This window comes from Sapajus apella, unplaced genomic scaffold, assembly GCF_009761245.1.
Source record: "Sapajus apella isolate SASKATOON/1434 unplaced genomic scaffold, GSC_monkey_1.0 scaffold7, whole genome shotgun sequence".
Lineage (NCBI taxonomy): Eukaryota > Metazoa > Chordata > Mammalia > Primates > Cebidae > Sapajus > Sapajus apella.
Genome location: NW_022436947.1, coordinates 35,536,290 through 35,562,960, shown reverse-complemented (window position 1 = coordinate 35,562,960; position 26,671 = coordinate 35,536,290). Strand labels below are relative to the sequence as shown.

Here is a 26,671-nt window from a genome sequence, read left to right as displayed (position 1 = left end):
GCTAGTAGGTTGAAAGGCACTGAGTCTCAGTACAGAGGTCTGGACAGCACTATAGGAGGCAGCAGGACCCCCTGCAGTGGAGTGGTAAGGACAGCATGCAGGAGATACAGCATTTTCTCAATGAGGTCCAGGTAGAGGGAAGTATACATTATAAAGATAAGAAGGGTAAAAGAGCCGGGCGCGGTGGCTCACGCCTGTAATCCCAGCACTTTGGGAGGCCGAGGCGGGTGGATCACGAGGTCAAGAGATCGAGACCATCCTGGTCAACATGGTGAAACCCCGTCTCTACTAAAAATACAAAAAATTAGCTGGGCATGGTGGCGCGTGCCTGTAATCCCAATTACTCAGGAGGCTGAGGCAGGAGAATTGCCTGAACCCAGGAGGCGGAGGTTGCGGTGAGCCGGGATCGCGCCATTGCACTCCAGCCTGGGTAACGAGAGCGAAACTCCATCTCAAAAAAAAAAAAAAAAAAGAAGGGTAAAAGAGCCAGAAAATGGCAGAATAAGTGAGGACTTTAGATGCGGACCAACAGACTATGAATGACGTGTCTTAAGCTACATTAACGAGTCTCTTTTAGGAATATAATCCTGGGGATGATGCAAAGGGCAGAGGAACAGGAAGAGAGGCTAGTGGCAGTCAGGAACAACATTTGAGGGCAAAAAGGAGGAATGACAGAATGAAAGCAGTATGGCAAGTTCTGAGAGCAGATCTGGAGAGGACTTCTGCAAAGGAACCAGTAGGATCTAGTGACCAATTAGATGTAGACTATGGGGGAAAACGAGGAGATAAGTAACTCGGGCTTCTGTATTTAGAAAATACTTTGTTTTCCCCTCAAGAGACAAGGTCCTTCTGTGTTGCCCAGGATAGAGTGCAGTGGCTATTCACAGGCACAGTCTTACTGCACTAAGGCACTGACCTCCTGGGCTCAAGTGATCCTCCCACCTCAGCTGCCAGAGTAGCCACAACTATAGGCATGTACCACCGCACCCAGCTGGAGACTGTTTTAAAACTTAAAAGGCAGAGTGACAAAATTTTAGTGACAGAAAGGTCATCCCCAGGTCACGGCAAGGCAGGGTAAAGTCTGTGGGCCCCACTGTTGTAGACCCTGGCAATTAAGAAGTAGCATGAGGAGGAAGCCTGGCGGAGAGATGATAATGGCTCCAGCAGCTGCTGCAAAAACAAAAGCTGGAAGGTCACAAACACACTTCAGCAAAAATCCTATTTGCTGGGGTAAGATTAGGGAACTTAATGCTATTCTTACACAGACCTCACAAAATTTCTTGTTGCCTTCTACCTTCTTTTAACGATTATTTATGATGTTCATTTAAACACATAGAGAGAAAGTTACACACAGGGTAATTTCTGTCACCGACCCCAGAGCCCCTCAGGACAGCCATAAACCAAAAGGATTATTTATTCCCTTCTTCCTCACCCAGCAACCACACTTTACAAAAAACGAAACTGAATGAAGCACAGATTAGCCATATGATCGATCTTTCAGTACGGTCAGGAAAGATTAGACAAGATAATGAGTTTGGTTTAGAGCCAGTTAAATTTGAGATGTCAGTAGACATTTAGGTAGTGATATAAAGTAGACAGCTGGACATATACATCTGTAGCTCAGAATACAGAGCTACAGATATAAATTTGGTAGTTGCCAGCCCACAAATGGTATTAACACCATGGAAACAGATGAGATCATCTTCAGAGAGAATGCAGATGAGAAGAACAACAGACCTATGACAGTGACCTTGAGGAAGGACCAACATTTAGATAAAACCAACAAACTGAGAGGTACTGCTTTTGGTTCAACTTCTATCTACTTCTTCACTAATCAAAGACAGACACCTTTTCTATTAATGTGTGTGTGTGTGTGTGTTATGTGTTGTGTTTGTGTATGTGTTTTTCCTTCAGTGCCAAATGCTTTTTTTTTCTTTTAAGATGGAGTCTCGCTCTTGTTGCCCAGGCTGGAGTGCAATGATCTCAGCTCACCACAACCTCTACCCTCCTGGGTTCAAGCGATTCTCCTGCCTCAGCCTCCCGAGTAGCTGCGATTACAGGCATGAGCCACCACGCCCAGCTAATTTTGTATTTTTAGTAGAGATGGGGTTTCTCCATGTTGCTCATGCAGGTCTCCAACTCCAGACCTCAGGTAATCTACCCACCTTGGCCTCCCAAAGTGCTGGAATTACAGGTGTGAGCCACTGCACTCGGCCACCAAATACTTTTGAGTACTGAAGATAATCAACTATAAATTTTAACAATTTCAGTAAGTTGCCAGCAGTTAGTGATAGCAATCTTTCACTTTCCCTGAACTGTTAGGGAGAAAAGGATTCCACGTGACTGACGTTTCCCAAAAAATGAAGCTCTTCCCTTTTTATGAATGGTCCATAGCTCAAATTCTTCTAAGAACCAGGCAGGTGAGGGTGAGGCACTAAGATTCAGACAGTAAATGTTGGGTACTAGTTCCACTTGAGTGGCCCCATGGCTCCTAAGGGCACTGAAATTCACTCTTTTGTAGAGAAAAATGGAGGGCCCTGTTACTTGCAGGACCATGTGAACTAGAAATCAAAACCACGCTTCCATGGGCTTCTTAATTACTGCACAAGGCTGCATGTTAACAAACCTTCTTATTTTTATTCTCTCCAAGGTCTTTTCTCCTGCTATTAGCCATTTTTCTCTACATATGAAGTCCTCATAAACTCTGTGTTGTAAAAGGCAGCAATTTTTAAAATGATCAGTTCTGTATCTTTGGGTAAGTTACCTCACAGCCTCAGTTTTTCAGGTGTAAAACAGAGATGATAATATTGCAATGAGGACTAACTGAAAGCGTGCTTGAAGAAGGCTTAGCACTCAGGGAAGGTGAGGTCCTTAATGAAAGATCAGAACAAGGGGAAGAGAAAGTAAGAAAATGATGATGTCCTTTTAAGTACATCATTGATTATCAAATTGCCAATAATGCCTACACAACTACAAATAACACCTGAGTGCCATACGCACCAAAAAACACACATGTGCGCGCGCGCACACACACGTTAAACCTTTCCTTGGTTTGTAATTTTATTGTTCAAAGTTTTTAACTATTAACTGAATGAAATATAAAAACTTAATTGTACCTAACAAAATGTGTCATTAAAACGAAGACTTTTAATTCTTGGTATTTTAATTGATTGTATCAACCACCTTTTATTAATAAAAAAAAAAGTTTTTTATTTTCATAGCAACGGGATCTCACTATGTTGCCTAGGCTGATTTTGAACTCCTGGGCTTAAGTGATCCTTTTGCCTTGGCCTCCCAAAGTACTAGAATTAAGGGCGCGAGCTGTCATGCTTAACCTTAACAATCTTTTAAATCATCTCCTGAAAAGGCTGCTACTACTTAAAGGAAGCCAATTTTATAGTCCTAAAAAGTCAGAGACATTTATATTTAAACACCAGTCCCCTTGCCTAAGAAATCACACAGTTCTCTTCAGATAGAAAAGACATGGGCCAAGCGTGGCGGCGTTAAGTAATTCCAAAACTTTAGGAGGCTGACGAAAGAAGACTGTTTTAGTCCAGAGAGCACATAGCGAGATCCTATCTTTACAAAAAATTAAAAAAAAAAAAAAAAAAAAAACACAGTCAGGCATGGGGGTGTGCACCTATAGTCTCAGCTACTTGGGAGGCTGACGTGGGAGAATCATTTGAGCTCAGGGGTTGAGGCTGCAGTGACCTATGATCCTACCACTCACTACACTCCAGACTGACAGAGCAAGATCCCGCCTCTTTAAAAAAAAAAAAAAAAAAGAGAGATTTGAAACTAAAGATTCAAAGGTTCAAACAAGCTGGTCTAGAAGAGGGTAAAAAATAACGAAACTGTCAATTCTGTCCACATGTGCTAATTGTATTTGTTCTATGTGATGACCAAGGACAAGACATCTCATCTCTCAGCCTTCTTGAGGCATATAAATTGAAGTGACTAGAAGAGACACATGAAGAGTACATCCTCTTACACACATCTGCAACCTGATGCAGGCCACCTTGTACATACAGACAATGGGCATTTCTGTGGTTCAGAAATTATACTCTGAGGCACAGGGGTTTGGAGCTGCAAAACATAGCTATGAGAGCATCTCTAGTATTAACTGGTATGTGACATTGTTAAGTCATAAACTTACCGGTTTTGTTATCTACAAAGTGAGAAAAAAGCCACCAGCCTATTTATCTACAAGGATTTTTTAAAGAATGAAACAGTGAACAGGAAAATGCTCTGTGAAATGAAAGGCATGTAAGCTATTTCTTCCCTGACTAGAACACAGCTAAAAGAGCAGTACTAGTATAATTTAAATAATCATTCCTGGTTTTCTTGAAGAACAGAAAAACTTGTTAAATTCCTTTGTACTAAGTTCCCAGACTCCAAATGCCTCAATTTCAAATATTGGAAGTTATCAGCTTATAAAATCTAGAATTTTAGTTGTATCAATTCACCATTTTCGGCATCAGTTTTTCTCTCTAATGTATAAAACAAGGGTGGAAGATGGCCCAGACTTCCATGTTCTCTTCTTACTATCATGTTTTTTTCATTCAATTCATCACACTATACGTGCCTGGTTAAAAATCAAGAAATAATAAATGCTTTTGATTAGCAAATAAAAAAATATTAAAATGTCACATCATTCATAAATGAACTTTTAACTTTCACAACCTCAACTATACTAAAGTTACGGAAAAAATAATTCTCAAATGTGGTGATTCCTCCTAATAATCTTAAGTATATGACCTAGATAGAATAAGGATGACATATGACATGTAAATCTTGTTCTCATATGAGCTCTTGTTGCCCATGTGCCTATCAAAGCATGAGCTAAGTGTTATTCTATTGTTTAAAAATCCACTGCTTTGGCCAGACACAGTGGCTCATGCCTGTAATCCCTGCACTTTTGAAGCCCGAGGCGGGCATATCATCTGAAGTCAGGAGTTCAAGACCAACCTGGCCAAAATCGTAAACCCCTTCTCTACTAAAAACACAAAAAAACAGCCGGGAATGGTAGCAGCAACTGTAATCTCAGCTACTTGGGAGGCTGAGGCAGGAGAATCACCTTAACCTGAGAGACAGAGGTTGTAGTGAGACAAGATGGTGCCACAGCACTTCAGCCTGGTTGACAAGAGCAAAACTCTGTCTCAAACAACAACAAAAACACTACTGTGTACCACATGCCCTTACATGCAAACAATGCAAGAAAGAAAAAAAAACCTGATGTGTTGCATTACTGGAGAAAAGTCAGCTGTGTTGGACTTCAGAGGGTATGTCGTCAGTCATCATAATTTCACATTTGGAGATATATAGGTTGTCCCTTACATGCATGCAATATATGCCACTGAATCCTAATAGGAGTTTTAAACTTCAAAATTACAAAATGTACCAAATCACATCATGGAACTAAATAGAGCCTGGTTTCTCAAAAAAGTTAACTTCGGTAGATCCACTTTTAAAATATTTAAGTGGAAGAATATTTTTTGGAAAATGCTTGATTTGCACTGATCTAAAAGTTCTTCTACAAATTCATCGTGAATATCTGGTCCAAGGAATCAGAAAACCTTTAATAGTCCCCATAAAACCAGTAATTCCATCAAACAGTTAGATGAACCACTTTACTACTATGAAAATCAGCTCCTTTTTTTTTCCCCCACCAGTTGTTAAATCTTTTCTAGCAACTTGTGGGGAGGCAAGGGGCTACTGCCAAGCAGAGTATAAGCTGCCACTAGGAACACGGCTGATACTAGGGCATCAACAGCAACAGACGCTACTCAGGGGTACGTGGCAGTGGAGGAATGAAATGAGAATGAAATGCACACTACACAACTCACTACGCCCAAACACAATTTCTTCATTTGTCTACTTTGAAATAAATACTTACGTCTATGTTGAAATGGAATAACAGGACAACACCACAGCAACAAATGCATCAATAAACCTTTTCCTTCAACAAAAGGCTCCCCCACAAGAAACTGACAGTCCTAAACTGAGCCTCACAGGTAAAAGATCTGTTTCTTATATCATAGGCAGCCAAGGATTTCTCTATAGAAGTCTTTCGTTTATTCAAACACAGACTGTCAAGTTATAACTGATGGATACCCACCAAGAAAAAAGGCAAGCTTTTTTCTTTTCTTTTCTTTTCTTTTTTTAGAGACACGGTCTCACTATGTTGCCCAGGCTGGTTTTGAACTCCTGGACTCACGCGATGCTCCTGCTTCAGCCTCCCAAAATGCTGGGATTACTGGTGTGAGCCACTATAGCATTTTTAATGGGAAAGATTAGGCTGAACAACAACAACAAGAATTCTTTCACAACTCTAAGCTTAATCTCACCAGACTTCCTTTTCAATAAAAGAATATAACAACACCTATCATCACTTAACTGTAAACCTTCCTCAGCTCTGCATTAAACAGAGGCTTCTCCTACAGGCTAAAGACTATCCTGGTCCCAGGGAAAAGGTGTCCTTTTTGCATCCTGAATTCAGAGTAGTTTAATAATCATGAGTAATCACCACGTGGGGGTGTGTCTGGTGAAGGGTACAAGAATTGAAATTGAATCCAAATTTGAGGGTTTTGTATTTTTTTAACCTCTAGCTAACATTGAATGGCAAGAACAAACTCAGGTTAAATTCTGTGTTGTGGCTGTGGGGGCGCAGGGTGGGGAGCCAAATGCCATAAACTATAATTTCTTTATTTACCTTTATCTCTTTTATCAGACAACACAGAGCTGGAAATTCATCCATATGATTTTATCTTTCCCTTTAAACTAAACATTTAAGAAGCTACACTCCTTTTGCCTTAAAAAGACTGCTTTATGTTGGAACATTAAAAAGAGGATATAACATTTCGTAAGTAATATAATGGCAGATAATTTAACATCTTTCTCCTTAAATGATGACAGAAAACTAAACAGATCCTTTAAAAAAAATACACACTCAAAATAACTTTATACAAGGACAAATAACAGAGTGCAGTTTTCTTTAAATTACTAATTTGAGTTACAGTAAAGGAAATAAACTCTTTTATCTGTAAAATATAATAGTGTCAAGATAGAAAGGACAAAAGAAAAAAAACAGAATAGGGCGGAGCTTAGGAAACAAAGGGGAAAAGCATTCATTTAAGAACAAAAGAGCAATAAAGGAAATAATATTCATTTCTAAATACAAAAAAGAAAGGTTAAAATAACAGTTCACTGGCATTCTTATCTGAAAAGAAAAAATTGAGTGTTTTTTGAATTTTAAAATTAGGTAAAATTAAAAATTTAATCCTTCAATCATACTGGCCACATTTCAAATGCTCATAGGCTTTATTAATATTATAGACTGTTCCATCAGTGGAAGACAGACTACTCAGAAAGTCTACTTGGGCAGCACTGGCAAGAAGTATTATAAATGACTTATATAAATGATGCTTTAGGTATCCATTCAGTTAAGGATTTCTGCAACAAACTGTTGATACAAAATGATGAGCAAACATTTCAAATTATTATCTTTTTTTCCTTTTCTTTTGAAACGGACTCTCCCTCTATCACCCAGCCTGGAGTGCAGAGGCCTGATCTCGGCTCACTGCAAGCCCCATCTCCCAGGTTCAAGCAATTCTCATGTCTCAGCCTCTTGAGTAGCTGGGACTGCAGGCGTGCACTACCACATCCAGCTAATTTTTGTATTTTTAGTAGAGATGAGGTTTTGTAATGTTAGCCAGGCTGGTCTCAAACACCTGACCTCAGGTGATCTGCCCGCCTGAGCCTCCCAAACTGCTGGGATTACAGGCATGAGCCACCGCACTGGGCCATCTGTTTTTAGAAAGAAGTACCTCTACCTATGGTAATCCATTTTGATGTTTAATACTCCCAGTGTCAAGGAATTCATCCACCCTCTGTCACTCATTGTAAATGCTGCCGTAATATTCTCAACTGTTTCCGGAACAGATGAATAACATCTTGCTGCAAAGTCTCCAGCAAATCTTACAGCCTTCCATTCTAGAGGGGAAAATGTACTTCTTTAGATTTTCTTTAGAAGACCTTACTTTATGCCCACAGGGAAATGTACATATATTACCTATAAACATCCTTGCTAAAACCTTTCAATGGCTCTTGGTAAACTTCAGCATGAAACTCAAAGACCTTTCTTTGTCAACTGGTCACTATAAGCCCCTCTCATCTATTTTCCCATCCTCTCTCCTCCATCTCTCTCCCCATTTATGGAAGTATTTAGAGTTTCAACATGATGCCACAATGTTTCATTTCACCCTGATTTCTCAGATGCTGTTTCCTCAGCTTCGAATACTATTTTGACTAGATTCCAGTCATCCTGAGACTACACAGAGATAGCATGCCCCTGTCCCCCACAAAAATAATTGAAATTCCAGCAAGAAAAATGAAAAGGTCTTGACCAAAAAGTTGATTAAATTTTAGAATTGTCTTAGAAGTGCAACAAAATTAAGTAGTAATTTTACTGTAGTACAACAAAATTAAGTCACTGAAAATGTATTGAGCAAACAACCACAAGGCCGTGGTTGAAAAAGTAAGGTTAGAGGACATTAATTCCTATACATCTTTTTTAAAAAACACAAGGCCAGGCACAGTGGCTCACACCTGTCATCCCAGCATTTTGGAGCCCAAGGTCCTTGATCACAAGGTCAGGAGTTCGAGAATAGCCTGGACAATATGGTAAAACCCTGTCTCTACTAAAATACAAAAATTAGCTGGGCATAGAGGCAGGCACCTGTAGTCCCAGCTACTCAGGAGGCTGAGGCAGGAGAATCGCTTGAACCCTGGAGGCGGAGGTTGCAGTGGGCCGACATCTCGCCAAAGCACTCCAACCTGGGTGACAGAGCGAGACTCTGTTACACACACACACACACACACACACACACACACACACACACACACACAGAAGCCAATCAGCCAACCATCTGTGTTGAATGTTTTGTCATCTGTTTAGAGAGGGCTGAATCACATAACTTCTTGAAATCCTTACAAAATTTAGATTCATTAGCATAAATAGAATACCCAAATTTTTTTCTCATTGACTATGTCACTTAACTGCTAACTTCTTACCACGACACATTAGGTACACTTTAGGTGTTTCAGAGATGCTTGACTGAATATAAAAATCTATTAATAAATGTTTTATTTTGTTAGAGTTGATAATACTGATCTCACTTTTACTTACACATACCCAATGAACACGAAAACTATCACAATAATATTTAACTTTACTAGAGAAAAGACCTAAAGAGCAGAGACTGGTAAGTCAACACTATCTAGAATATTGTTCAATGTCATCTACACAACTTCCAAAAAGAGGCTATTTTGAGAATTTCAAGTAAGAGTACAATTTAAAAGGTCCTCTTATACACTGCCAATGATGGTGCAAAGATGTAACTTTCTGAAAAGCAATTCAATACTCCTTTATCAAGAGTCTTACAAATTGGCTTCACAAGTTATTCCATTTCTAAGATCAAGATTCAAACAATAAAATTATGCACATCCAACCATATCATGAACTCAGCTCTATACAGCCTTTATAAATGACACCATAAAAATTATGCTACAGATTATTCAATAACATAAGAAAAACTACATATGTTAAGTGTAAAAGGCCAGTTCAAAAATCGTTTCTCAGCATGATACTGGATTGTACAGTTGGTGATAATGTTATCATTAAAGTACATCTGTTTGATTTTGGGGTTTTTCATTTGTTTGTTTTTTGGTTTTTATTTGAGACAGAGTCTTGCTCTGTTGCCCAGGCTGCTGGAGTGCAGTGACCTGATCTCGGCTCACAGCAGCCTCTGCCTCCTGGGTTAAAATAATTCTCCTGCCTCAGCCTCCCAAGTAGCTTAGATTACAGGTGTGCACCACCACACCTGTCTAATTTTTTTTTTTTTTTTTGAAGTAGAGATGGGGTTTCACCATGGCCAGGTTGGTCTTCAACTCCTGACTTTAGGTGATCCGTCGGCCTCTGCTTCCCAAAGTGCTAGGATTACAGGCATGAGCCTCCATGTGTGGCCCATCTGCTGGTTTTTTATAGATCTTAGACTAAAACAAAAAAATAGCCAAAAAATATTAATCATGGTAACTGAACTTCAATGATTAAGAGCTCAGTGCTTTATCATCCTTTTATCTGAAATTTATAAAATAAATAAGCACTTGTTTTAAGACGTGGAAACAGTTATCCTAAAATAATTAAGTTAAAGGAAAAGGTTTGGTTCTACTGGGGAAACTAGTATCGTTTGTCCTTAAAGATAAAAAAGAGCAATGTTAACCTCTTAGTGTGGCTGTCAAGAAGCTTAAAGCCAATTTTGTTAGTCACCTTTACTAGCTGCACAGCGAATACCCGTATCTGGGTGTCCATCTGACTATGCTCCATCATAACCTTCTACTGTAACCTGCACTTTCTCTGACCGCTTTTTTTCTACTGCATTACAGGTAGTTGTCAAACTAGTGTCAGTATTTTTCCTTGGGGGAGGATAGGTCAAGGGAGGAAAAGACAGATGGAAAAAGAAGGAAAAGGGAAAGGCAGGGAAAAATGAGGCAGCAGTTTTGAAAACAGAATAGTATTCTATCTCCTTCATTTTCAGATTATTTACAAAGCTTAAGTTCCACTAATGTAAATATTTACAGAACAAATCAATAATATCCAATATACATCTAGACTGGACATGGTGGCACACACCTGTAATCCCAGCACTTTAGGAGGCTAAGGCAGTCAGATCACCTGAAGTCAGGAGTTCAAGACCAGCCTTGCCAACATGGTGAAACCCTGACTCTACTAAAAATACAAAAATTAGCCAAGCATAGGGGCGGGAGCCTATAATCCCAGTTACTCAGGAGGCTGAGGCAAGAGATCTACTTCAACCTGGGAGGCAGAAGTTGCAATGAGCCGAAATTGCAGCACTGTACTCCAGCCTGGGTGACAGTGTGACTCCGTCTCACATTTAAAAAAAAAAAAGAAAGAAAGAGAAAAACCCACATCTGTATCAGGGCTCTTCCTAGTCCATAGAGTTTTAATACCTTATTGAATTATGTAATGTTATTTTGGTATGACCATCAGAGCAGTGATCATTTCAGGCATACCTGAAATGTCTGAAAACTCCAGAGACACACCCATAAGCATCAAGATAATTTTATTTCCATTATTTCAATCTACAGCTAGTGCATAGTACTCACAGGGTTAAAAAAATACCTTACAGGCTGGTGCAGTGGCTCACACCTATAATCACAGCACTTTGGGAGGCCAAGGCGGGTGGATCACATGAGGTTGGGAGTTGGAGACCAGCCTGACCAACATGAAGAAACCCTGTCTCTACTAAAAATATAAAATTAGCCAGGCCTGCGGGAGAGTACCTGTAATCCCAGCTACTTGGGAGGCTGAGGCAGGAGAATCGCTTGAACCCGGGAGATGGAGGTTTCAGTGAGCCAAGATCTTGCCATTGCACTCCAGCCTGGGCAACAAGAACAAAACTCGATCTCCCCAAAAAAAAAAAAAAAAATCCTTACAGTAAGCCTGCACAAGTCTGTGGCTCACAAATTAAGAACCAATGTGCTACAGTACAGAAGAAAAATATTTACCATAGGCTGAATCTGAAGAGTAGACACTCTTATTTTTAAGGCTGTTTTGACTTTGTTTTGAACTTGCACCATTATGTATATATGTATGTATGTACGTACGTATGCATGTATTTTTAGAGACAGGGTCTCACACTGTCACACAGGCTTCAGTGCCATGGTATGATCACAGCTCACTGCAACCTCAAACTTCAGGCTCAAGCAATCCTCTCACCGCAGCCTCATAAGTAGCTGGGACTACAGGCACACACCACCATACTCAGCTTATTTTTACATTTTTTGTAGAGACAGGGGTCTTGGTAGGTTGCTTGGGCTGGTTTTGAACTCCTGGTCTCAAGCACTCCTCCCACATTGGCCTCCCAAAGCAGTGGTCAGGATTATAGTTGTGAGCCACTGTGCCCAGCCACACAAGCATTTAAAATGAAGAGATTTGACATAAAAATCCAAATGCTCAACTTGTCCTAAAAAAAAAAAAAACCCAGAAGAGCCGGCAAAACCTGGCCTGTATTTCTACATGGCAGCAATCAGCAAGAAAGCTGATCAGCAGCCACCTCTAGATGGTGTCATGGTCTCTAGCTTCTGTACGCCCCACTGACTGTCGTCACTCATTAGACCTACTCTTGATAGGCAACTGTGTGTGTAACCTCTTTACCACACCTCTGATCTTTTAAAGTAAGTTTCCCAGAAATGCAATTATTAGTTATGTGCAATTCTTTTTAAGGAGTGCCAAAGAATACTCACTGTAGTCTTGTCCATGAGAGTGCTTAGCACTTAATGTCCAAGAAATAGAACAAGTAATGCCAGCAGCCAGCCAGCCATGAATGTGTCTTCCATGCAAGTTTTTTATATACCAATATTCTGTACAAATCCTACATTTCTGTGCTGCCTTTGTGGCTCCCCAATTTCCAAATTGCACTAAGTGGCTAGTGCAGAGCAGCTGCTGAAAATGTTGAGGGGATGGATAACAAATATAATCTACTAACATTGGTCTTAATTTCTTCCAGCCCCAGTACATAAAAGAATGTTACAAAAGGAATCTGCACTATGATTGTTAAAAGTAGAGTTTTTATCGTTGCCATTGTTACTATAATAGCTGCTCACATTTGTTCAGAACCTCCCTGATAAATGCATCATAACCTACATTGCTGGAAGAGAAGAGGATCTCCAAGAGAAGAGGAAGTGCCACTCCTGGCATACAAAATGATCTTAGGTGATACTTGAAACCTGGTATTGAATTACACTGAATCACATACTGAGGAAGTTACTCCTTTTCCAAGGTTCTTTCAATCTATCTGGGTGTATAAGAGAACATGTCTCACTTTCGTGCTAACACATATTTATGTTCCTTTATGACACTTGCCAATTTAACTTCCCTTGTAAACAGAGAGAGCATATGGCTTAGGCTTGGAGCCTTTATCAGACAACAGAATCTAGACAGGATTTAACAGTAATTGTTTTTTAAGGCAAACGATATAGGTTCTCCATTTCTGGAAAAGATAAAAACATTCCTTTTTAAAGAAAATTAAGCTTTAAAAAGCATTAAAATATTTGATATTTATTTTACCAAATTTAAAAATAAGAAAGCATGACATTAGGCCCAGCGTGATGGCTCATGCCTATAATCCTAGTACTTTGGGAGGTCAAGGCCAGTGGACCACCTAAGGTCAGGAGTTCAAGAGCAGCCTGACCAATATAACAAAAACCCACCTCTACTTAAAATACAAAAATTAGCCAGGCGTGGTAGCATGCGCCTGTAATCCCAGCTACTAGGGAGGCTGAGGCAGGAGAATCGCTTGAACCCAGAGGCGGAGGTTGCAGTGAGCCGAGATGGTGCTACTGCACACCAGCCTGGACAACAAGATGGAAACTCTGTCTCGAAAAAACAAATAAAAACCATGATATGAAGTAAAAGACAGTACAGTGCGACGTGCAAATGTGGAAACTCCCTCCCCCCCCCAAAAAAAAGCACCAAGGTGATACAGGAAATACTAATATTTGGCATATAAATGACTATGGTTTGATGTTGCCATTTTGGCACAGAGATGGAAAGTGTCCAAATTTAATTTCCATTGTGTGTTAAATGCAAAATAAATAACAATAGACTGTGCACTTTTATGGTGATAAAAAACCTAAGACCTGTAACCTTGACAGTTTTTAAGTTAACAAAATTAGCTTATGATTATTTATTAATCTATGCCAATACCATAGAAAGAGAGGCCTCCTCATAGCAAGAAAGTCTTCCTATAAAGCCATAATCTGTAAGCTGCAAATGAACATTACTTGTTTTGTTGACATTTTGTGATAAAAACACTTCTACATATAATATCATAAGGTGGGGTTAACAGTGAGTAAGCCGGTAAGTGGACCAAATGTCACTGGTACTCCCCACCGTCAAACAGCAGCTGTGACAAATGCTACAAAGGAGAAGTACACGGTCCTGTAATTTGATACAGGCAGGAGGGATGGGAACAGAAAAAGAGCAAGGACATGACCATAGGAAGAGACATATGAGACAAGGCTGGAGAGAGAGATGAGAACAGAGAACAGAGGTGCTCACTGACCCAGATAAGGGGTCCACCTTACTCCCAAGCACAAGGGGAAGACACTTGAAAGGCTTTAAACACGGAATGACCTACCTGGTCAGATCTGTGTTCTGAAAGGTTTGCTCTGGCTGTAATGTAAGCAACCCTCCAGAGAAGCATCAGAAAACAGAATCAAAGTTAAATTGATTACAAAATAATGTAGAAACTAAAACTACTACATCTAGACCAAATAAATAATGGCCAACAGAAAAGTAGGTAAGAACATTGTCCAGTCTTTTACCAGAAACTAACATTACACTTTTATTTAAGTGTATGATACATAAATTCTAGAGACCAGGAACAGCTTAAAACTTACCACTTCATAAGCTCTCAAAATGTCATCATTTCTTGGTCAGACTTAAGGAGGCCTACCTACCTCAAGGGCTTGAAGTAAAGAGGACTGGAGTTCAAGGGAGTGGTTCCAAGGGGGACAGCTACGCATCCAAAACTGCGGCTTTGGTTTACATTCCCCAGCTCCTAAACCAAGCACCTTCTTTATATATTTTACATGATAACTTTCTATTAAGGTTTGATGGAAGAAAAGTTCTATTACTGAAGCCAAGTCTGAAAACTAATGTTAATACCCACGGCCTCTAGTACTCAATTACAAAATTATAAACAGTCTGTGGGAAAGCAGTGCCTCTGATGACACCTTAGGGTTGCTTACTGGTCTGTGCTTCTAATTCTGTTTTCCCTCATGAACACTGATGTTCAGAAATACTCCAGTTGCTGCTTCTAATCCTCCTCAAAATGGTGCAAACTCTGGGTAACACTGGTAGAGCTACCAGAATGCTAACAAAGAAACAGGAAAGGAGAAAAGTAGGGAAAGGGAAGAGAAGGAAAAAAATATATACAATATCAAGTTAAAAAGAAACCAGAGTATACACAGTTGGTGGAAGTATAGATCGGTGTATGCACTTTGGAAAACTGACAATACCCACTAAAACTGAGCAACTGCACCCCTAGGAATATATTCAACAAATCCATACACACTTCATTAATCAAAAGACATGGATGGAAATGCTCACAGCAGGCCGGATGTGGTGGCTCATGTCTGTAATCCTAACACGTAGGGAGGCTGAGGCAAGTGGATCACCTGAGGTCAGGAGTTCAAGACCAGCCTGGCCAACATGGCGAAACTCCATCTCTACTAAAAATATAAAAATTAGCAGGGTGGTGGCACAGGCCTATAATCCCAGCTACTCCAGAGGCTGAGGCAGAAGAATCGCTTGAACCCAGGAGATGGAGGCTGCAGTGAGCTGAGAACACTCCACCTCACTCCAGCCTGGGCCAAAGAGCAAACTCCGACAAGAAAGAAAAGAAAAGAAAAACCAAAAGAAAGAAATGTTCATAGCAGCACTATTCGTAATAACCACAAACTGTAAGCCTCCAAAATGCTTATTGCTAGAATGAATAAACTAAGGCATATTAATGAATACTGTACAGACATGAGACTGAATCAATTACAACTACACACAACAACATGGATGAACTTCACATAGATAACACTGGAAGAAAACAGATGAAAGGCATTTCCAGGGGTTTCCATTCATATAATGTTCAAAAACAGATACAAATGAATTGCCATATGCAAAAAAAAAAAAAAATCTCAATCTTTACCTTAATACTAAAATCCCCAATGAATCAGAGACTTAAATATTAAGATCCTAAAACTCCTAAAAATCAATCTAGCAGAAAATATTAGTGACCCCAGGCTTGGCAAAGATTTCTTATGCACCAAACACACACACACACACACACACACACTCCCTGAAAAAAAATTCAATAAACTATCTTTCATAAAGATCTATGATCTGTGTAATATCCCATATATGTATATTCAATAAAAATACTAATAAAAATTAAATAAAGAATTGAGTGATGAGAAAATAACACAATCGGCCACTATATTATCTCATTCTACCAGTCAGGAATAAGAACCTATCTACAAGGAAAGAAAGAAAGCCAAGAGAGGCAGAGCAGGAGTTGGAAAAGGGAAAAATAGTTAACAAATGTTTGTCCTAGTCTTTGGGCAGCAAAGGGAGAAGGAGGGGGAAACAATGAAGAAAGAACCTTTGGTTCACCTCCTGTAACTGCTCTTAGTCCACCACACATCATAAAAGAAAATGTATCAACTTAAAATCAAATCAAAGACATGTTGGTCCAGGATCCTTTTCCACGGAATGACCTTTACTTCTTTCTCTCTTCATCTGCTACCTTCCTCACTTTTGAGTTTTCTCCCTTCCATTCTCCTCATTTTTCCGGGTATATCTTTTTGCTCTCCACATCCACACATCGCTATATATCATTTTCACTTTTGCATATGAGGCACCAAAATAAGAAAGTAACAATTAAATTATAAACACAAAAACAGCCTGGGTTTCTCATGGATTTGAAATGCCCTTATACTGCAGAAAGGACAATACACAATCTTTATCAATTCTCACCAATCCTTTTTATTCAGCATTGGTAGAATGTAGGCCACAGCATAAATATGGCTATGACACTTTGTCCCACTCCATTTCCCTCCTTTCTTGAACAAGACAGCTAGCAATTTGTGAATTCAGTATTTGCTAGCTAACTGGAATATTAAGGATCTAGGATACGACTTCTCATCTACTGAGCTACAAGTATACAGACCCCCTTTAAACAAACTAAAATACATTAAAAAACCCACAAACGTGCAAAAAGAAATTATCCCTTCTGTATCTGTTCCCTGAGAAAATGCAAACATATATAGTACTGTTGTTAATTTTTAGTTCATTGTGAACTTTATTAATTAAAACAACATTCACTCACACTTAACAATAGCAGTCTCAGTGTGAATACAGTCTCAGCTTTTCAGATCTCCTCATCTCACAAACTCCTCAGCCCTCCTTGCCTCCTTCAGTTCACTCTAGACAGACTGGGAATCATAGTTCTGACCACCCTGGGCTCAACTTTCTTTACTGATTAACAAATGTACAATTTTGTTACATGAGTTCCCTGAAGAAATAACAATAAAGTTTGACAAAAATGAAAGTACAGCAAAGTACCTTCTGTTCACCCAGGATTCTTCTGGGATGATTTGATTTCTCCTAATAGCCATTCCCTCTCCGTACAGCACACACGTCCCTTTCTTCCCTCTCTTTCTCCTCCCTCTATCCACCTATAAAGCACTCAGAACTGGTATCTAGACTATTTAATAAATTATTACAGTCAGTCCTCCATATTCATGGGTTCTAAATCCGCAGATTCAACCAACTACAAATGAAAAATATTTGGGATATAAAACAATAAAAAACAAAATACAACACTAATAATACAGATTTTTTAACAACTATTTACAGAGTGTTTTCATTGTATTAGGTACTATAAGCAATGTTTTAAAACATATGGGAGAAAGTACACAGGTTATATGCAAATACTATGCCATTTTATACGAAGGACTTGAGCATCTGTGGATTTTGATGACTATGGGGGTCCTGGAACCAACTCCCCTTGAACATCAAGGGACAACTGAACTACATCTTTTTAGCTCTTATTTTCTTCCTTCCACTTTATTACTACTACTACTCTCCCACACACACATTACCCCATAAATCCCAGAAGTGCTCTAGCTAAGAAAGGACAAAATGAAGAAACAAGAACTTGAAAATCTAGTTTTTTCCATCAGATGCTCACATTTATTACTGTAAATAGGCGTAAACAAGAGAGTGAAAAATGTGCCTAGCACCAACTCTACTATATTCAAGATGAATTCATTCACTCATTCAACAGTCACTCAAAAAAAGGAAAAACTTGTAGTAGGATTTACTCCTAAAATCTTCAGAGGGTACTGTCTTGCAGCAATGTCTTCCTCTTAACTGACTGTTACATACATAATTTTTTATTCATCATTAGGCACTTTAAAAATAAAAATCATTCAATAGAATTCTCTGCTCTTGATTTTTAAAAGGGGTATGCTGAACTTTTTTTCTCTCTTCAAAATACAAAACTAAAAAATAAATTAACTTTTTGTAACCCTGATAGTTTTGGTCTTAAGAGTCAGCCATTCAGAACAGAATCACTCCCTAGCTCCCCTGACAAAATGGCATTCTATATACCTCCAATATTCCATTAAAGGTAAAAACATAATTTTAGATTTCAAGGTGGTACTGAGATCTATTAGGATAACATATTTTCCAATGTAGCCCCCCAACTATCTTTAAATTCCATTATACTTTTACTTCAAATCATGTTTGTATTTTTCAATGAAGGACTCTTAATATTCTACAAAAATAAATTGGGTTGTTTTGCTTTCCCCATTTTACAAAATTGAACAAAAATAATTCAACCAATACTAAACTCTTGCAAGACTAGCAATTATTTTAGAAGGATAAAAATGAGATAAAAAATTACTAGAAATAGGCCGGGCGCAATGGCTCATGCCTGTAATCCAAGCACTTTGGAGGCCAAGGCGGGCGGATCACCTGAGGTCAGGAGTTCAAAACTGGCTTGACCAACATGGTGAAACCCCATCTTTAAAAAAAAAAAAAAAATTACTAGAAATAATCACATCAGTTTTTGTATTTATATTTTGTATTTAGAGGTGCTTTTCTGTACACAGTTTTCTGAATTATCAAAAGATCATTCTAGACTGTAGCAACAAAATATGTTGTGATGAACGATAACTTCTGGTTTGCTTACAATCAAGCAGCGTCTCCCCTCTCTAAAGAAAGAAGCCAGGTTTCTTCATCCTTTCTACCAGTAGATGGGAACACTGACTGTATGCAAATTTCAAATATCACTAAGATGTAAAGCACCATGCATCAAACCATTAACTTTAATTTTTTTTAAGTGAAAGCAAAAACTCTTAAAATGTAGCTGGATTGGTGAACAAGAAATTGAAGAATGTAATGATAATGCTACAGGAATCTATCAGGTATTAAATTCCTGGACAGAATATGGTGTTACAAGGCACAAATTGTTTTCAAACTTTAGAGTCTTATTTTTCAAATTTTCCCAAACAAATTAAAAAGACAAACGATTTGACTGTGTATTACTGTATGACTTTTAATCAAAAAGTGAGGGAGACTATCTCCTAGTTTTAATATATCTGCATTAATAAAACAACTTCTATGTTTGCTAACTGCTGTCTGGCTTATAAGCTACATTTATCAACCATTAAGTCAGGATATTGCACAATGGCCATGAAATAATAATCCATAAATTAAGCAATCTCTGATAAAACTGTGTATGAAGTTATCATAAGCAATAGTGACTGATTTCTAAACTTTAAAATCATAACCACATGCGTCCTCCCTTTCCTTCAAATAACCACAAGAGTGTAGGTACGTATATAAATAAATAAAATCGCCAAAATATCTTAGAATATCTTTTCTTACAAAATGTATTTTAACCAGAAAACCTCACCCATTCCTATACTGTTTCTCAATAATATTTACATCCACTCTGTCCAACCCTCAATTTATCAGTAAAGAATTCATGATACTCCAAAAAGCTAATGTAATTATTACTGTCATCTCATTAAGTTTGCTCTTCCTAGTACCAAACTCTAACATTACAATTGACACCCAGCTCTTTCACTGTGCACACCACCCTCTTCTCCCCTTGCCATCACCACCATTTTACTGGCAGAATATTCACAAGGCTGAAGGCTGTTTCTTATCTCAGCAAACAGAATGTTTAAGATCAGATGGCTAGCCACAAACCAGAAGTTACAAGCCACACAAAAATAAACACTAGCAGTCCTCAAATTTTCTACTTTCAGTCTCTAACAAAAGCAGTAACATCATTTTTATTTGTGATGCCCTAAGTTATAGCCAGAAGCTTTTTACCTGATTATACTAATAAATCCATTAAAAATGATACTTTTACATCAGATCATGTCCTTCATATACTAGCATACTTTAATTAAATCCATTTAACCATGGTAAGTTCTTCAACTCATTTTTTTTTGTATTTTTCCTGTATCATTCATTAACACATTTCTCCATAATATTTTCCTAAATATTACATCTATGAACAAAAAAGATAACCTTGCAAACTAATGCTAGAAAAGATAAATTAACATATGCCTTAAGTATAAAATATCAGTATTAAGTATAACCTATTAGGTAACCAAGAGAAAAGATAACCATCAACTGCATGCCCAAGAACCTCGATTTAAGACATTATGTAGTATACACAATTTTCGTAAACAGAACTGAACACAATATTTGCATAACAAAATGGGCAATTACAGCCTTATTTCTGACTTCAGATTAAAATATCTTAATTCTTTTTATAAGACAAAATAGTCATTTTAATAAAATATCTCTTTACAGGTATAATCATATGATTGACAGATAAAATAATTGCTTTAAAAATACTTCTGAGTCATTTTGTCCTTACCTGCAGGCATGAACCATTACTGCATGCAGTGACTGTTCCATTTCCTAGCACAGACTTGAAGAAGCATCATATCTCTCTTTCAGAATGTGACTAATCTGTGGGTTTGCAATTCCTAAGCTATTTACAAATGGCACTCCCTTACCACATAAGAATACTTATTACAACCAAAAATCAAGTATTTTTAATCTACATTTTACAAATAACCTTTGTAATTCTGTAGAGCAGCAACTTCAAAATACCGGAAGAAAACCTCACAGTATTTTCTTTTAAAAAAAAGCAAGAATTTTTGTTTGTTAGCTGAATTATTTTTTAAAGCCTTCAACAGCTGTCACACATGAACCAGCGGTCTGCTGTGTTATGGTGTGCATGCTGCAGCTGATTAGGCTTCACTATTTTTCTTAAAAAATCAATTACCCTTTGCAAAAGCAGAACAGCTTGCCCAAATATACATCTTCAATACAGCACAATACCAGCATGCAGGACAATACGTTATATAGCAAACTTGACAAGGAAAAAAAAAATATGTCCTGGTTTGTTTCTTAGCAATGCTACACCATTAATTGTTCATGCAAGAGATGTAGCTGTACCTTTCTGAAGAGGACGACTTCTCAGAGTTAACTGACATCAGCAGCTCAATCTTCTGCTTGATTTCTGGAAAAATCAGAAAATATTCACAACCAAGATTGCCTGCCCTTGCTTTCAAGCCTTATATCAAGAGGTTTTTCTTCTGTAATCCCTTTTGTTCAGAATGAGGCCACAAGATTCGCAGTACTTCTCTTAGGACTGAGATTCAATGGTGCTATAAAGGGAAAAAGCTCCAGAGGCATCAGGCCTTGCTAAACTATGCACATGACTGTTTATGAAAGCAGGAAGTACCATTTTTTTAAAGCAGAGGGGTGTTTTCTTTTTTTAAGGTAGAACTAGCATGGCTCTACAAGATGATTTTCAATTCAGGAAAATAAAATACAAACAAGAAATGCTAACATCTGAATTCAATATACTAGGAAATTTGAGAAGCCAGGGTAATCACCTTACAGGCTATAATAAACAGACATGCAACCCTTGGCTGTTTCTATTTCACTGGCCCTAAAAAATATGGCTCAGTGAATCATTTTTGTCACTTAAGAATGAAATATTAAAGCAGAACCTGAATTTACAGATTTCAAATGTTTAATCTTTGTTTTATTTCCTGATTGTGTTTAATTAAATACACATTTAATATCTAGTGTGCCTAACTCCTCTAGAAAGAGACTTCTTATTTTATACCTTAATTTTCCCCTCCTCCTTCGCAGTACAGTACAAGTGAACAGCAACACCCATTTACCGAGCAGAGATAATATACTTGTCCTTTTAGGAAAGGATTAACAATAAACATCTACAACAGGAATGTAAGCACCAGTTCAACTTAATTAGAAGATAATTGCTGTACTGATTTGGAAGGGAGATAACAGTAAAAGGGAAAGACGGAAAAGAAAAGGAAAAAGAAATAACCTAACGCGTTTCCTTTAAAGTACATAATTTTAAGTTAATAAAAATGACACAGTCCTATTACCCAGACTATTTCGTGTGTAAAGCTGTTTTCCTGCCCCTAACAAGTATTTCCAACTGGATTCTTTAAAGTGTGTTCTCATAATAAAAAGTTCACATGTTAAAAATAAAATAGTGACACGAAAATGCTATCAACAGTATCAGGATTTCAAAAACAGACTTCAATAGTTCAGTGTTTTTCTTTTTTTAAGCAGTAAACAAATTTTAATTTTTTTTATGTTGACTGGAATATGAGAAGATGTCAAGGAAAAAAGGAATAAAAATTAGTTGCATTAAAAAAAAATGGACCTGTACAGAATATCCTCTCAGTGTTGTTAAAATAGGAGTTTTTCCCAAATTTGTAAGCTTATAACTTCAATCAATGAGCATGATAAACCCAGCATGAATAGCTGATGAGAAAGCAGAATCTACCACAGGCTGTCGCCCACCTGCCTAGCCATGAGGAGAGCACAGAGCACAGTGCCTACAGCTGGGGTGATACTGAGACTCACCTTGAAGATCTGGCACGTGGTGCCACAGTGAGCCCTCAGCAGTGTCCCTCCCCTCATTTCGGAAGGAGCATAATGTTGGAGCTCAGGCTCTGCCTTGGATTTAGGAACAGACTCCTCTGCCTGCTTGGGGGATGTTTTTGTCTGTTTAAGATGCACACATTGTCCCCCAGGATGGAATGCAGTGGTGCAATCTCAGCTCACTGCAACCTCCGCCTCCCGGGTTCAAGGGATTCTCCATCTCAGCCTCCCCAGTAGCTAGGACTACAGGCACATGCCACTATGACCAGCTAATTTTTTGTATTTTTAGTAGAGACAGGGTTTTCACCATGTTAGCAAGGATGGTATCAATCTCCTGACCTCATGATCCACCCACCTCTGCCTTAAAGGGTAGTATTATAGGCATGAGCCACTGCCCCCAGTCTCCTCTGCCCTTTTTTTTTTTTTTTTTTTTTTTTTTGGAGACAGTCTTGCTCTGTAGCAAGGCTGGAGTGCAGTGGCTCTCTATCTTGACTCACTGCACCCTCCACCTCCTGGGTACAAGCGATTCTCTCACATGCCACCACACCCAGCTAAGTTTTGTATTTTTAATAGAGGGAATTTCATCATCTTGGCCAGGATGGTCTCGATCTCCTGACCTCGTGATCCATCCACCTCTGCCTCCCAAAGTGCTGGGATTACAGGCGTGAGCCACTGTGCCTGACCTCCTCTGCCATTTTTAATAGCCATATGACCTTGGGGAAATTACTTAAAACTCTCGAAAGCCTCTGTCTCCTCTTCTGTAAAATGGGGATAATAATGTCTAACTGAAAGGCTGTGGTGAAGATTTAATGAAATAACCCATGAAAGTAAAGTACTATTGTGCCTGGCATGTGGTGAGCCCTCCCTGCCTATTGCTATGTAGTGCCTAGCAAAAGACAGTCTTCTCTCAATAAATATTTACTGAATGAGTTAATGAAGGATTCAAGGCCTGTCTGATGTTAAATGTTTTTTCCATAGTTTAAATCCACCTCCTCCTCCTTATCACCCTCAACATCCCCCTTCTTATCACTGTAGTGTTACTGTAGGTGGGAACTTCACTTTAATCTGTATCTCAGCTTCCACTTCCAGAGAACTGTGCTCCATGTATCAACTCGCTGCTTCAAAAAAGAGATTACACTTGAATCCATCTTCATCATGGCAATTTTTTATTCCAAAACAACAAAAAGTTCACACTTCAGTATATCTACGTAAATCAAAGCATGTAAGATGAAAAAGCCCACGGTTAAACCTCACAGCTCTAATGAAGTTAATTCCCATATTGTAAACACTGGAAAGAAAAGTTCAAGCTATAAACCATATTCTGGCAGGTGACACTGGGATCTCCAAACCAAAGAGGATTCCAATAATGCATGAAAAGGTTTCTAACTTCATTTTCACCTTATCTCTAAACCTTCAGATTTGTTCATAGCTACAGAAGGACTCAGAAATCAAGGAAGGTTAACACTATGATACTGTATCCTTTGAGGCCCACATATTCCATCTATGTTACCATCTACTCCTCCCTGTCATATCATAAATTGGTCTGGTAATTCTCCACATTTGTGAAGAATTCCAGAAGCCATTTAATTGCTTTCCATGCCATCACAATACCTGCTATCATCAGGGGGACCTGGATGCCCATACTGATATGGCTTATTATAAAAGCCCTGGCTATGGACCCCAGCCTCCTCAATCCAGACTCCTGAACCACCCATTCCCATGACCATACTCAGGACACTTATACACACTGCAAACCCTTTCCCCCTCAATTAGTGAGCTGTTTTGGAATTTTATTCCGTTACTTCCACAGTAGTGTCTGGGAACCTACACACTTTATTTTTCTGCAATGAAGTTGACCAATCTTTTGTTAAGTTCTGGTCTTCCTGTTTAACTTAGAAAGGCCTTCCTCACATCAACATTTTTAATTTTCATCCAATTTTCCTCTAATATGCTTTATAATAGTATTTGCATATAAACCTTAGACCCCCTTAGAATTTATTTTGTTCTATGAAATGATAGAGAGATCTAGTCTGCTTTTATAAGTCAGATTTTAAAATGACACATCTTCACGATTCTAAAGTGACTCTCTTGTTCACCACTTCTCAGTTCCTCCAAAGCAGCAATCTTACAACTTGTAATTACATATTAATTCAACCACCCACTGTCTCCATGTATACATTTAGACCAATGAGTGGGGAAAAAAAAAAAGTCCATCAACCTGATTATTTAATAGCTGTATTCCTTATGGATATCATCTGAAAAATGCTTGACAGTACAGTCAACAGCTCCTTCTACATCTTAGCCTTTCATCAATCCTTTACCATCTGCCCTACTCCCACCTCAGGACAATACTGGCTTATTTCACACAGAAAATAGGCAAGAGGTTCCTGTGGAGTTTGAATAAATATATTTTAAATTATGGTTCTTTTCTTTTCAGTCATTATTTTTTAATTGCTAAATATCATTACAGGAGGACATAAGTTTTTCTGTTTTTTTAAAATGCTTTTTACATTTGCTTTCTCCTCCTAACTCTGGGTACTTTGGAAGACCATTATCCTCCATGTAGCCCTTAAATGCTGGTGACAACTATAGGACCCTCTGTTTATTCACTGATCCTTCTATCTACATATGCCCTTACCATGAAGAATTATAGGGCATTGATGATGGCTGTATGTGAGTTTTCAGCCCAAGAGTCTCTCCTACAACCCAGAGCCATATGTCCTCCAACCTCTACTTGACATTTTCACCTAGACAGTCCCTGAATGGCTTGAATGTAATGTCTAAAATTGAATCTATAAACTTATAAACCTAATGTCTTCTTTTATACTCCTGATCTCAGGGAGGAGCAACAGCATTGCCCTGCCAAACCTCAAATGTTTCAGGGATCCCAGGCTAGTTCCCCAATCTCATTTGAAATATCTTTCCCTCCATTTCTCCGTTGTAGTATTGCATGTTCTGGAAATACTGAGCTCTAATCTATGTGGCTCCCCAAACATAACATGGTTTTTCATGCCACTAAACCTTTTCGTATATAATTTTCTCTCCCTGAAATGCCACTGGTTCAGTTGTCTCCCTCTCACATCCAACTCGCTTTTCTTTTTTCTTCTTCTTCTTCTTCTTTTTTTTTTTTTTTTTTGAGACGACTTCTCACTCTGTTGCCCAGGCTGGAGTGCAGGAGAGCAGTGGTGCGATCTCGGCTCACTGAAACCTCTACCTCCCAAGTTCAGGCGATTCTCCTGCCTCGGCCCTCCAAGTAGCTGGGACTACAGTGGGGCACAACCATGCTCGGCTACCCAATTCATTTTTCTAACCTCAGTCCCAAATGTTACCTCTAATCATCTTCCCAGAATTAAGTTCACCTCCTCTACCTCTCTATATTTGCATTACCAAATTACTAAAATATATAAATTACTTGTTTCAGTCCCCATGAGACCATTGCTTCCCTGAGGAGAGGCACCTGAATGTTCAATTCAGACAGCCTGGCATATCAGACATTAGTTGTTGATAACCTTCACAGTATTCTCAGCCTGTTATAGTCAATCTAATGTTTGTTACAAATTCACTACATTAGTTTATTTACATTTCCAGATAAACTTGCCATCTCATAGCTAAACCACACAAATTTATAATGGGGAAATCTAAAGGACAAAAAGATAAACAATGGGAAGCCAATCACATTGTTCATCTTCTCCATAAGATTACTGCTGCTGAGACCTACAGTAAAATTTTCAAGAACCTCAACAACCCCAATAATAAAACCCACCCAAATAGGGGTTCTTTTGGTTAAACACAGAAGCTGATCCTTCTGGTCTTAAAGCTTAAGGGCTGAGTGTGGTGGCTCACACCTGTAATGCCAGCACTTCGGGAGGCTAAGGTGGGTGGATCACCTGGAGGTCAGGAGTTTCAGACCAGCCTGACCAACATGAAGAAACCCCATCTCTACTAAAAATGCAAAATTAGCCTGGCGTGGTGGCACATGCCTGTAATCCCAGCTACTCCGAAGGCTGAGGCAGGAGAATCGCTTGAATACGGGAGGTGGAGGTTGTGGTGAGCCAAGATCACACCATTGCACTC

At 38.7% G+C, this 26,671-nt stretch overlaps 1 protein-coding gene across 12 annotated transcripts in view; it reads right to left on the bottom strand.

Moving 5' to 3' along the window:
- SRPK2 (SRSF protein kinase 2) overlaps positions 1-26,671 on the bottom strand; it is a 270,433-nt gene that overhangs the window by 141,040 nt on the left and 102,722 nt on the right. For 5 of the 12 annotated variants that reach the window (XM_032275724.1, XM_032275727.1, XM_032275725.1 and 2 more), the window contains exon 3: positions 21,128-21,191. The exons of 5 other annotated variants lie outside the window; for them this stretch is intronic. In XM_032275724.1, coding sequence (XP_032131615.1) covers positions 21,128-21,191 — 64 coding nt within the window. 2 more of the 12 variants (XM_032275735.1, XM_032275732.1) reach the window with 2 other exon arrangements.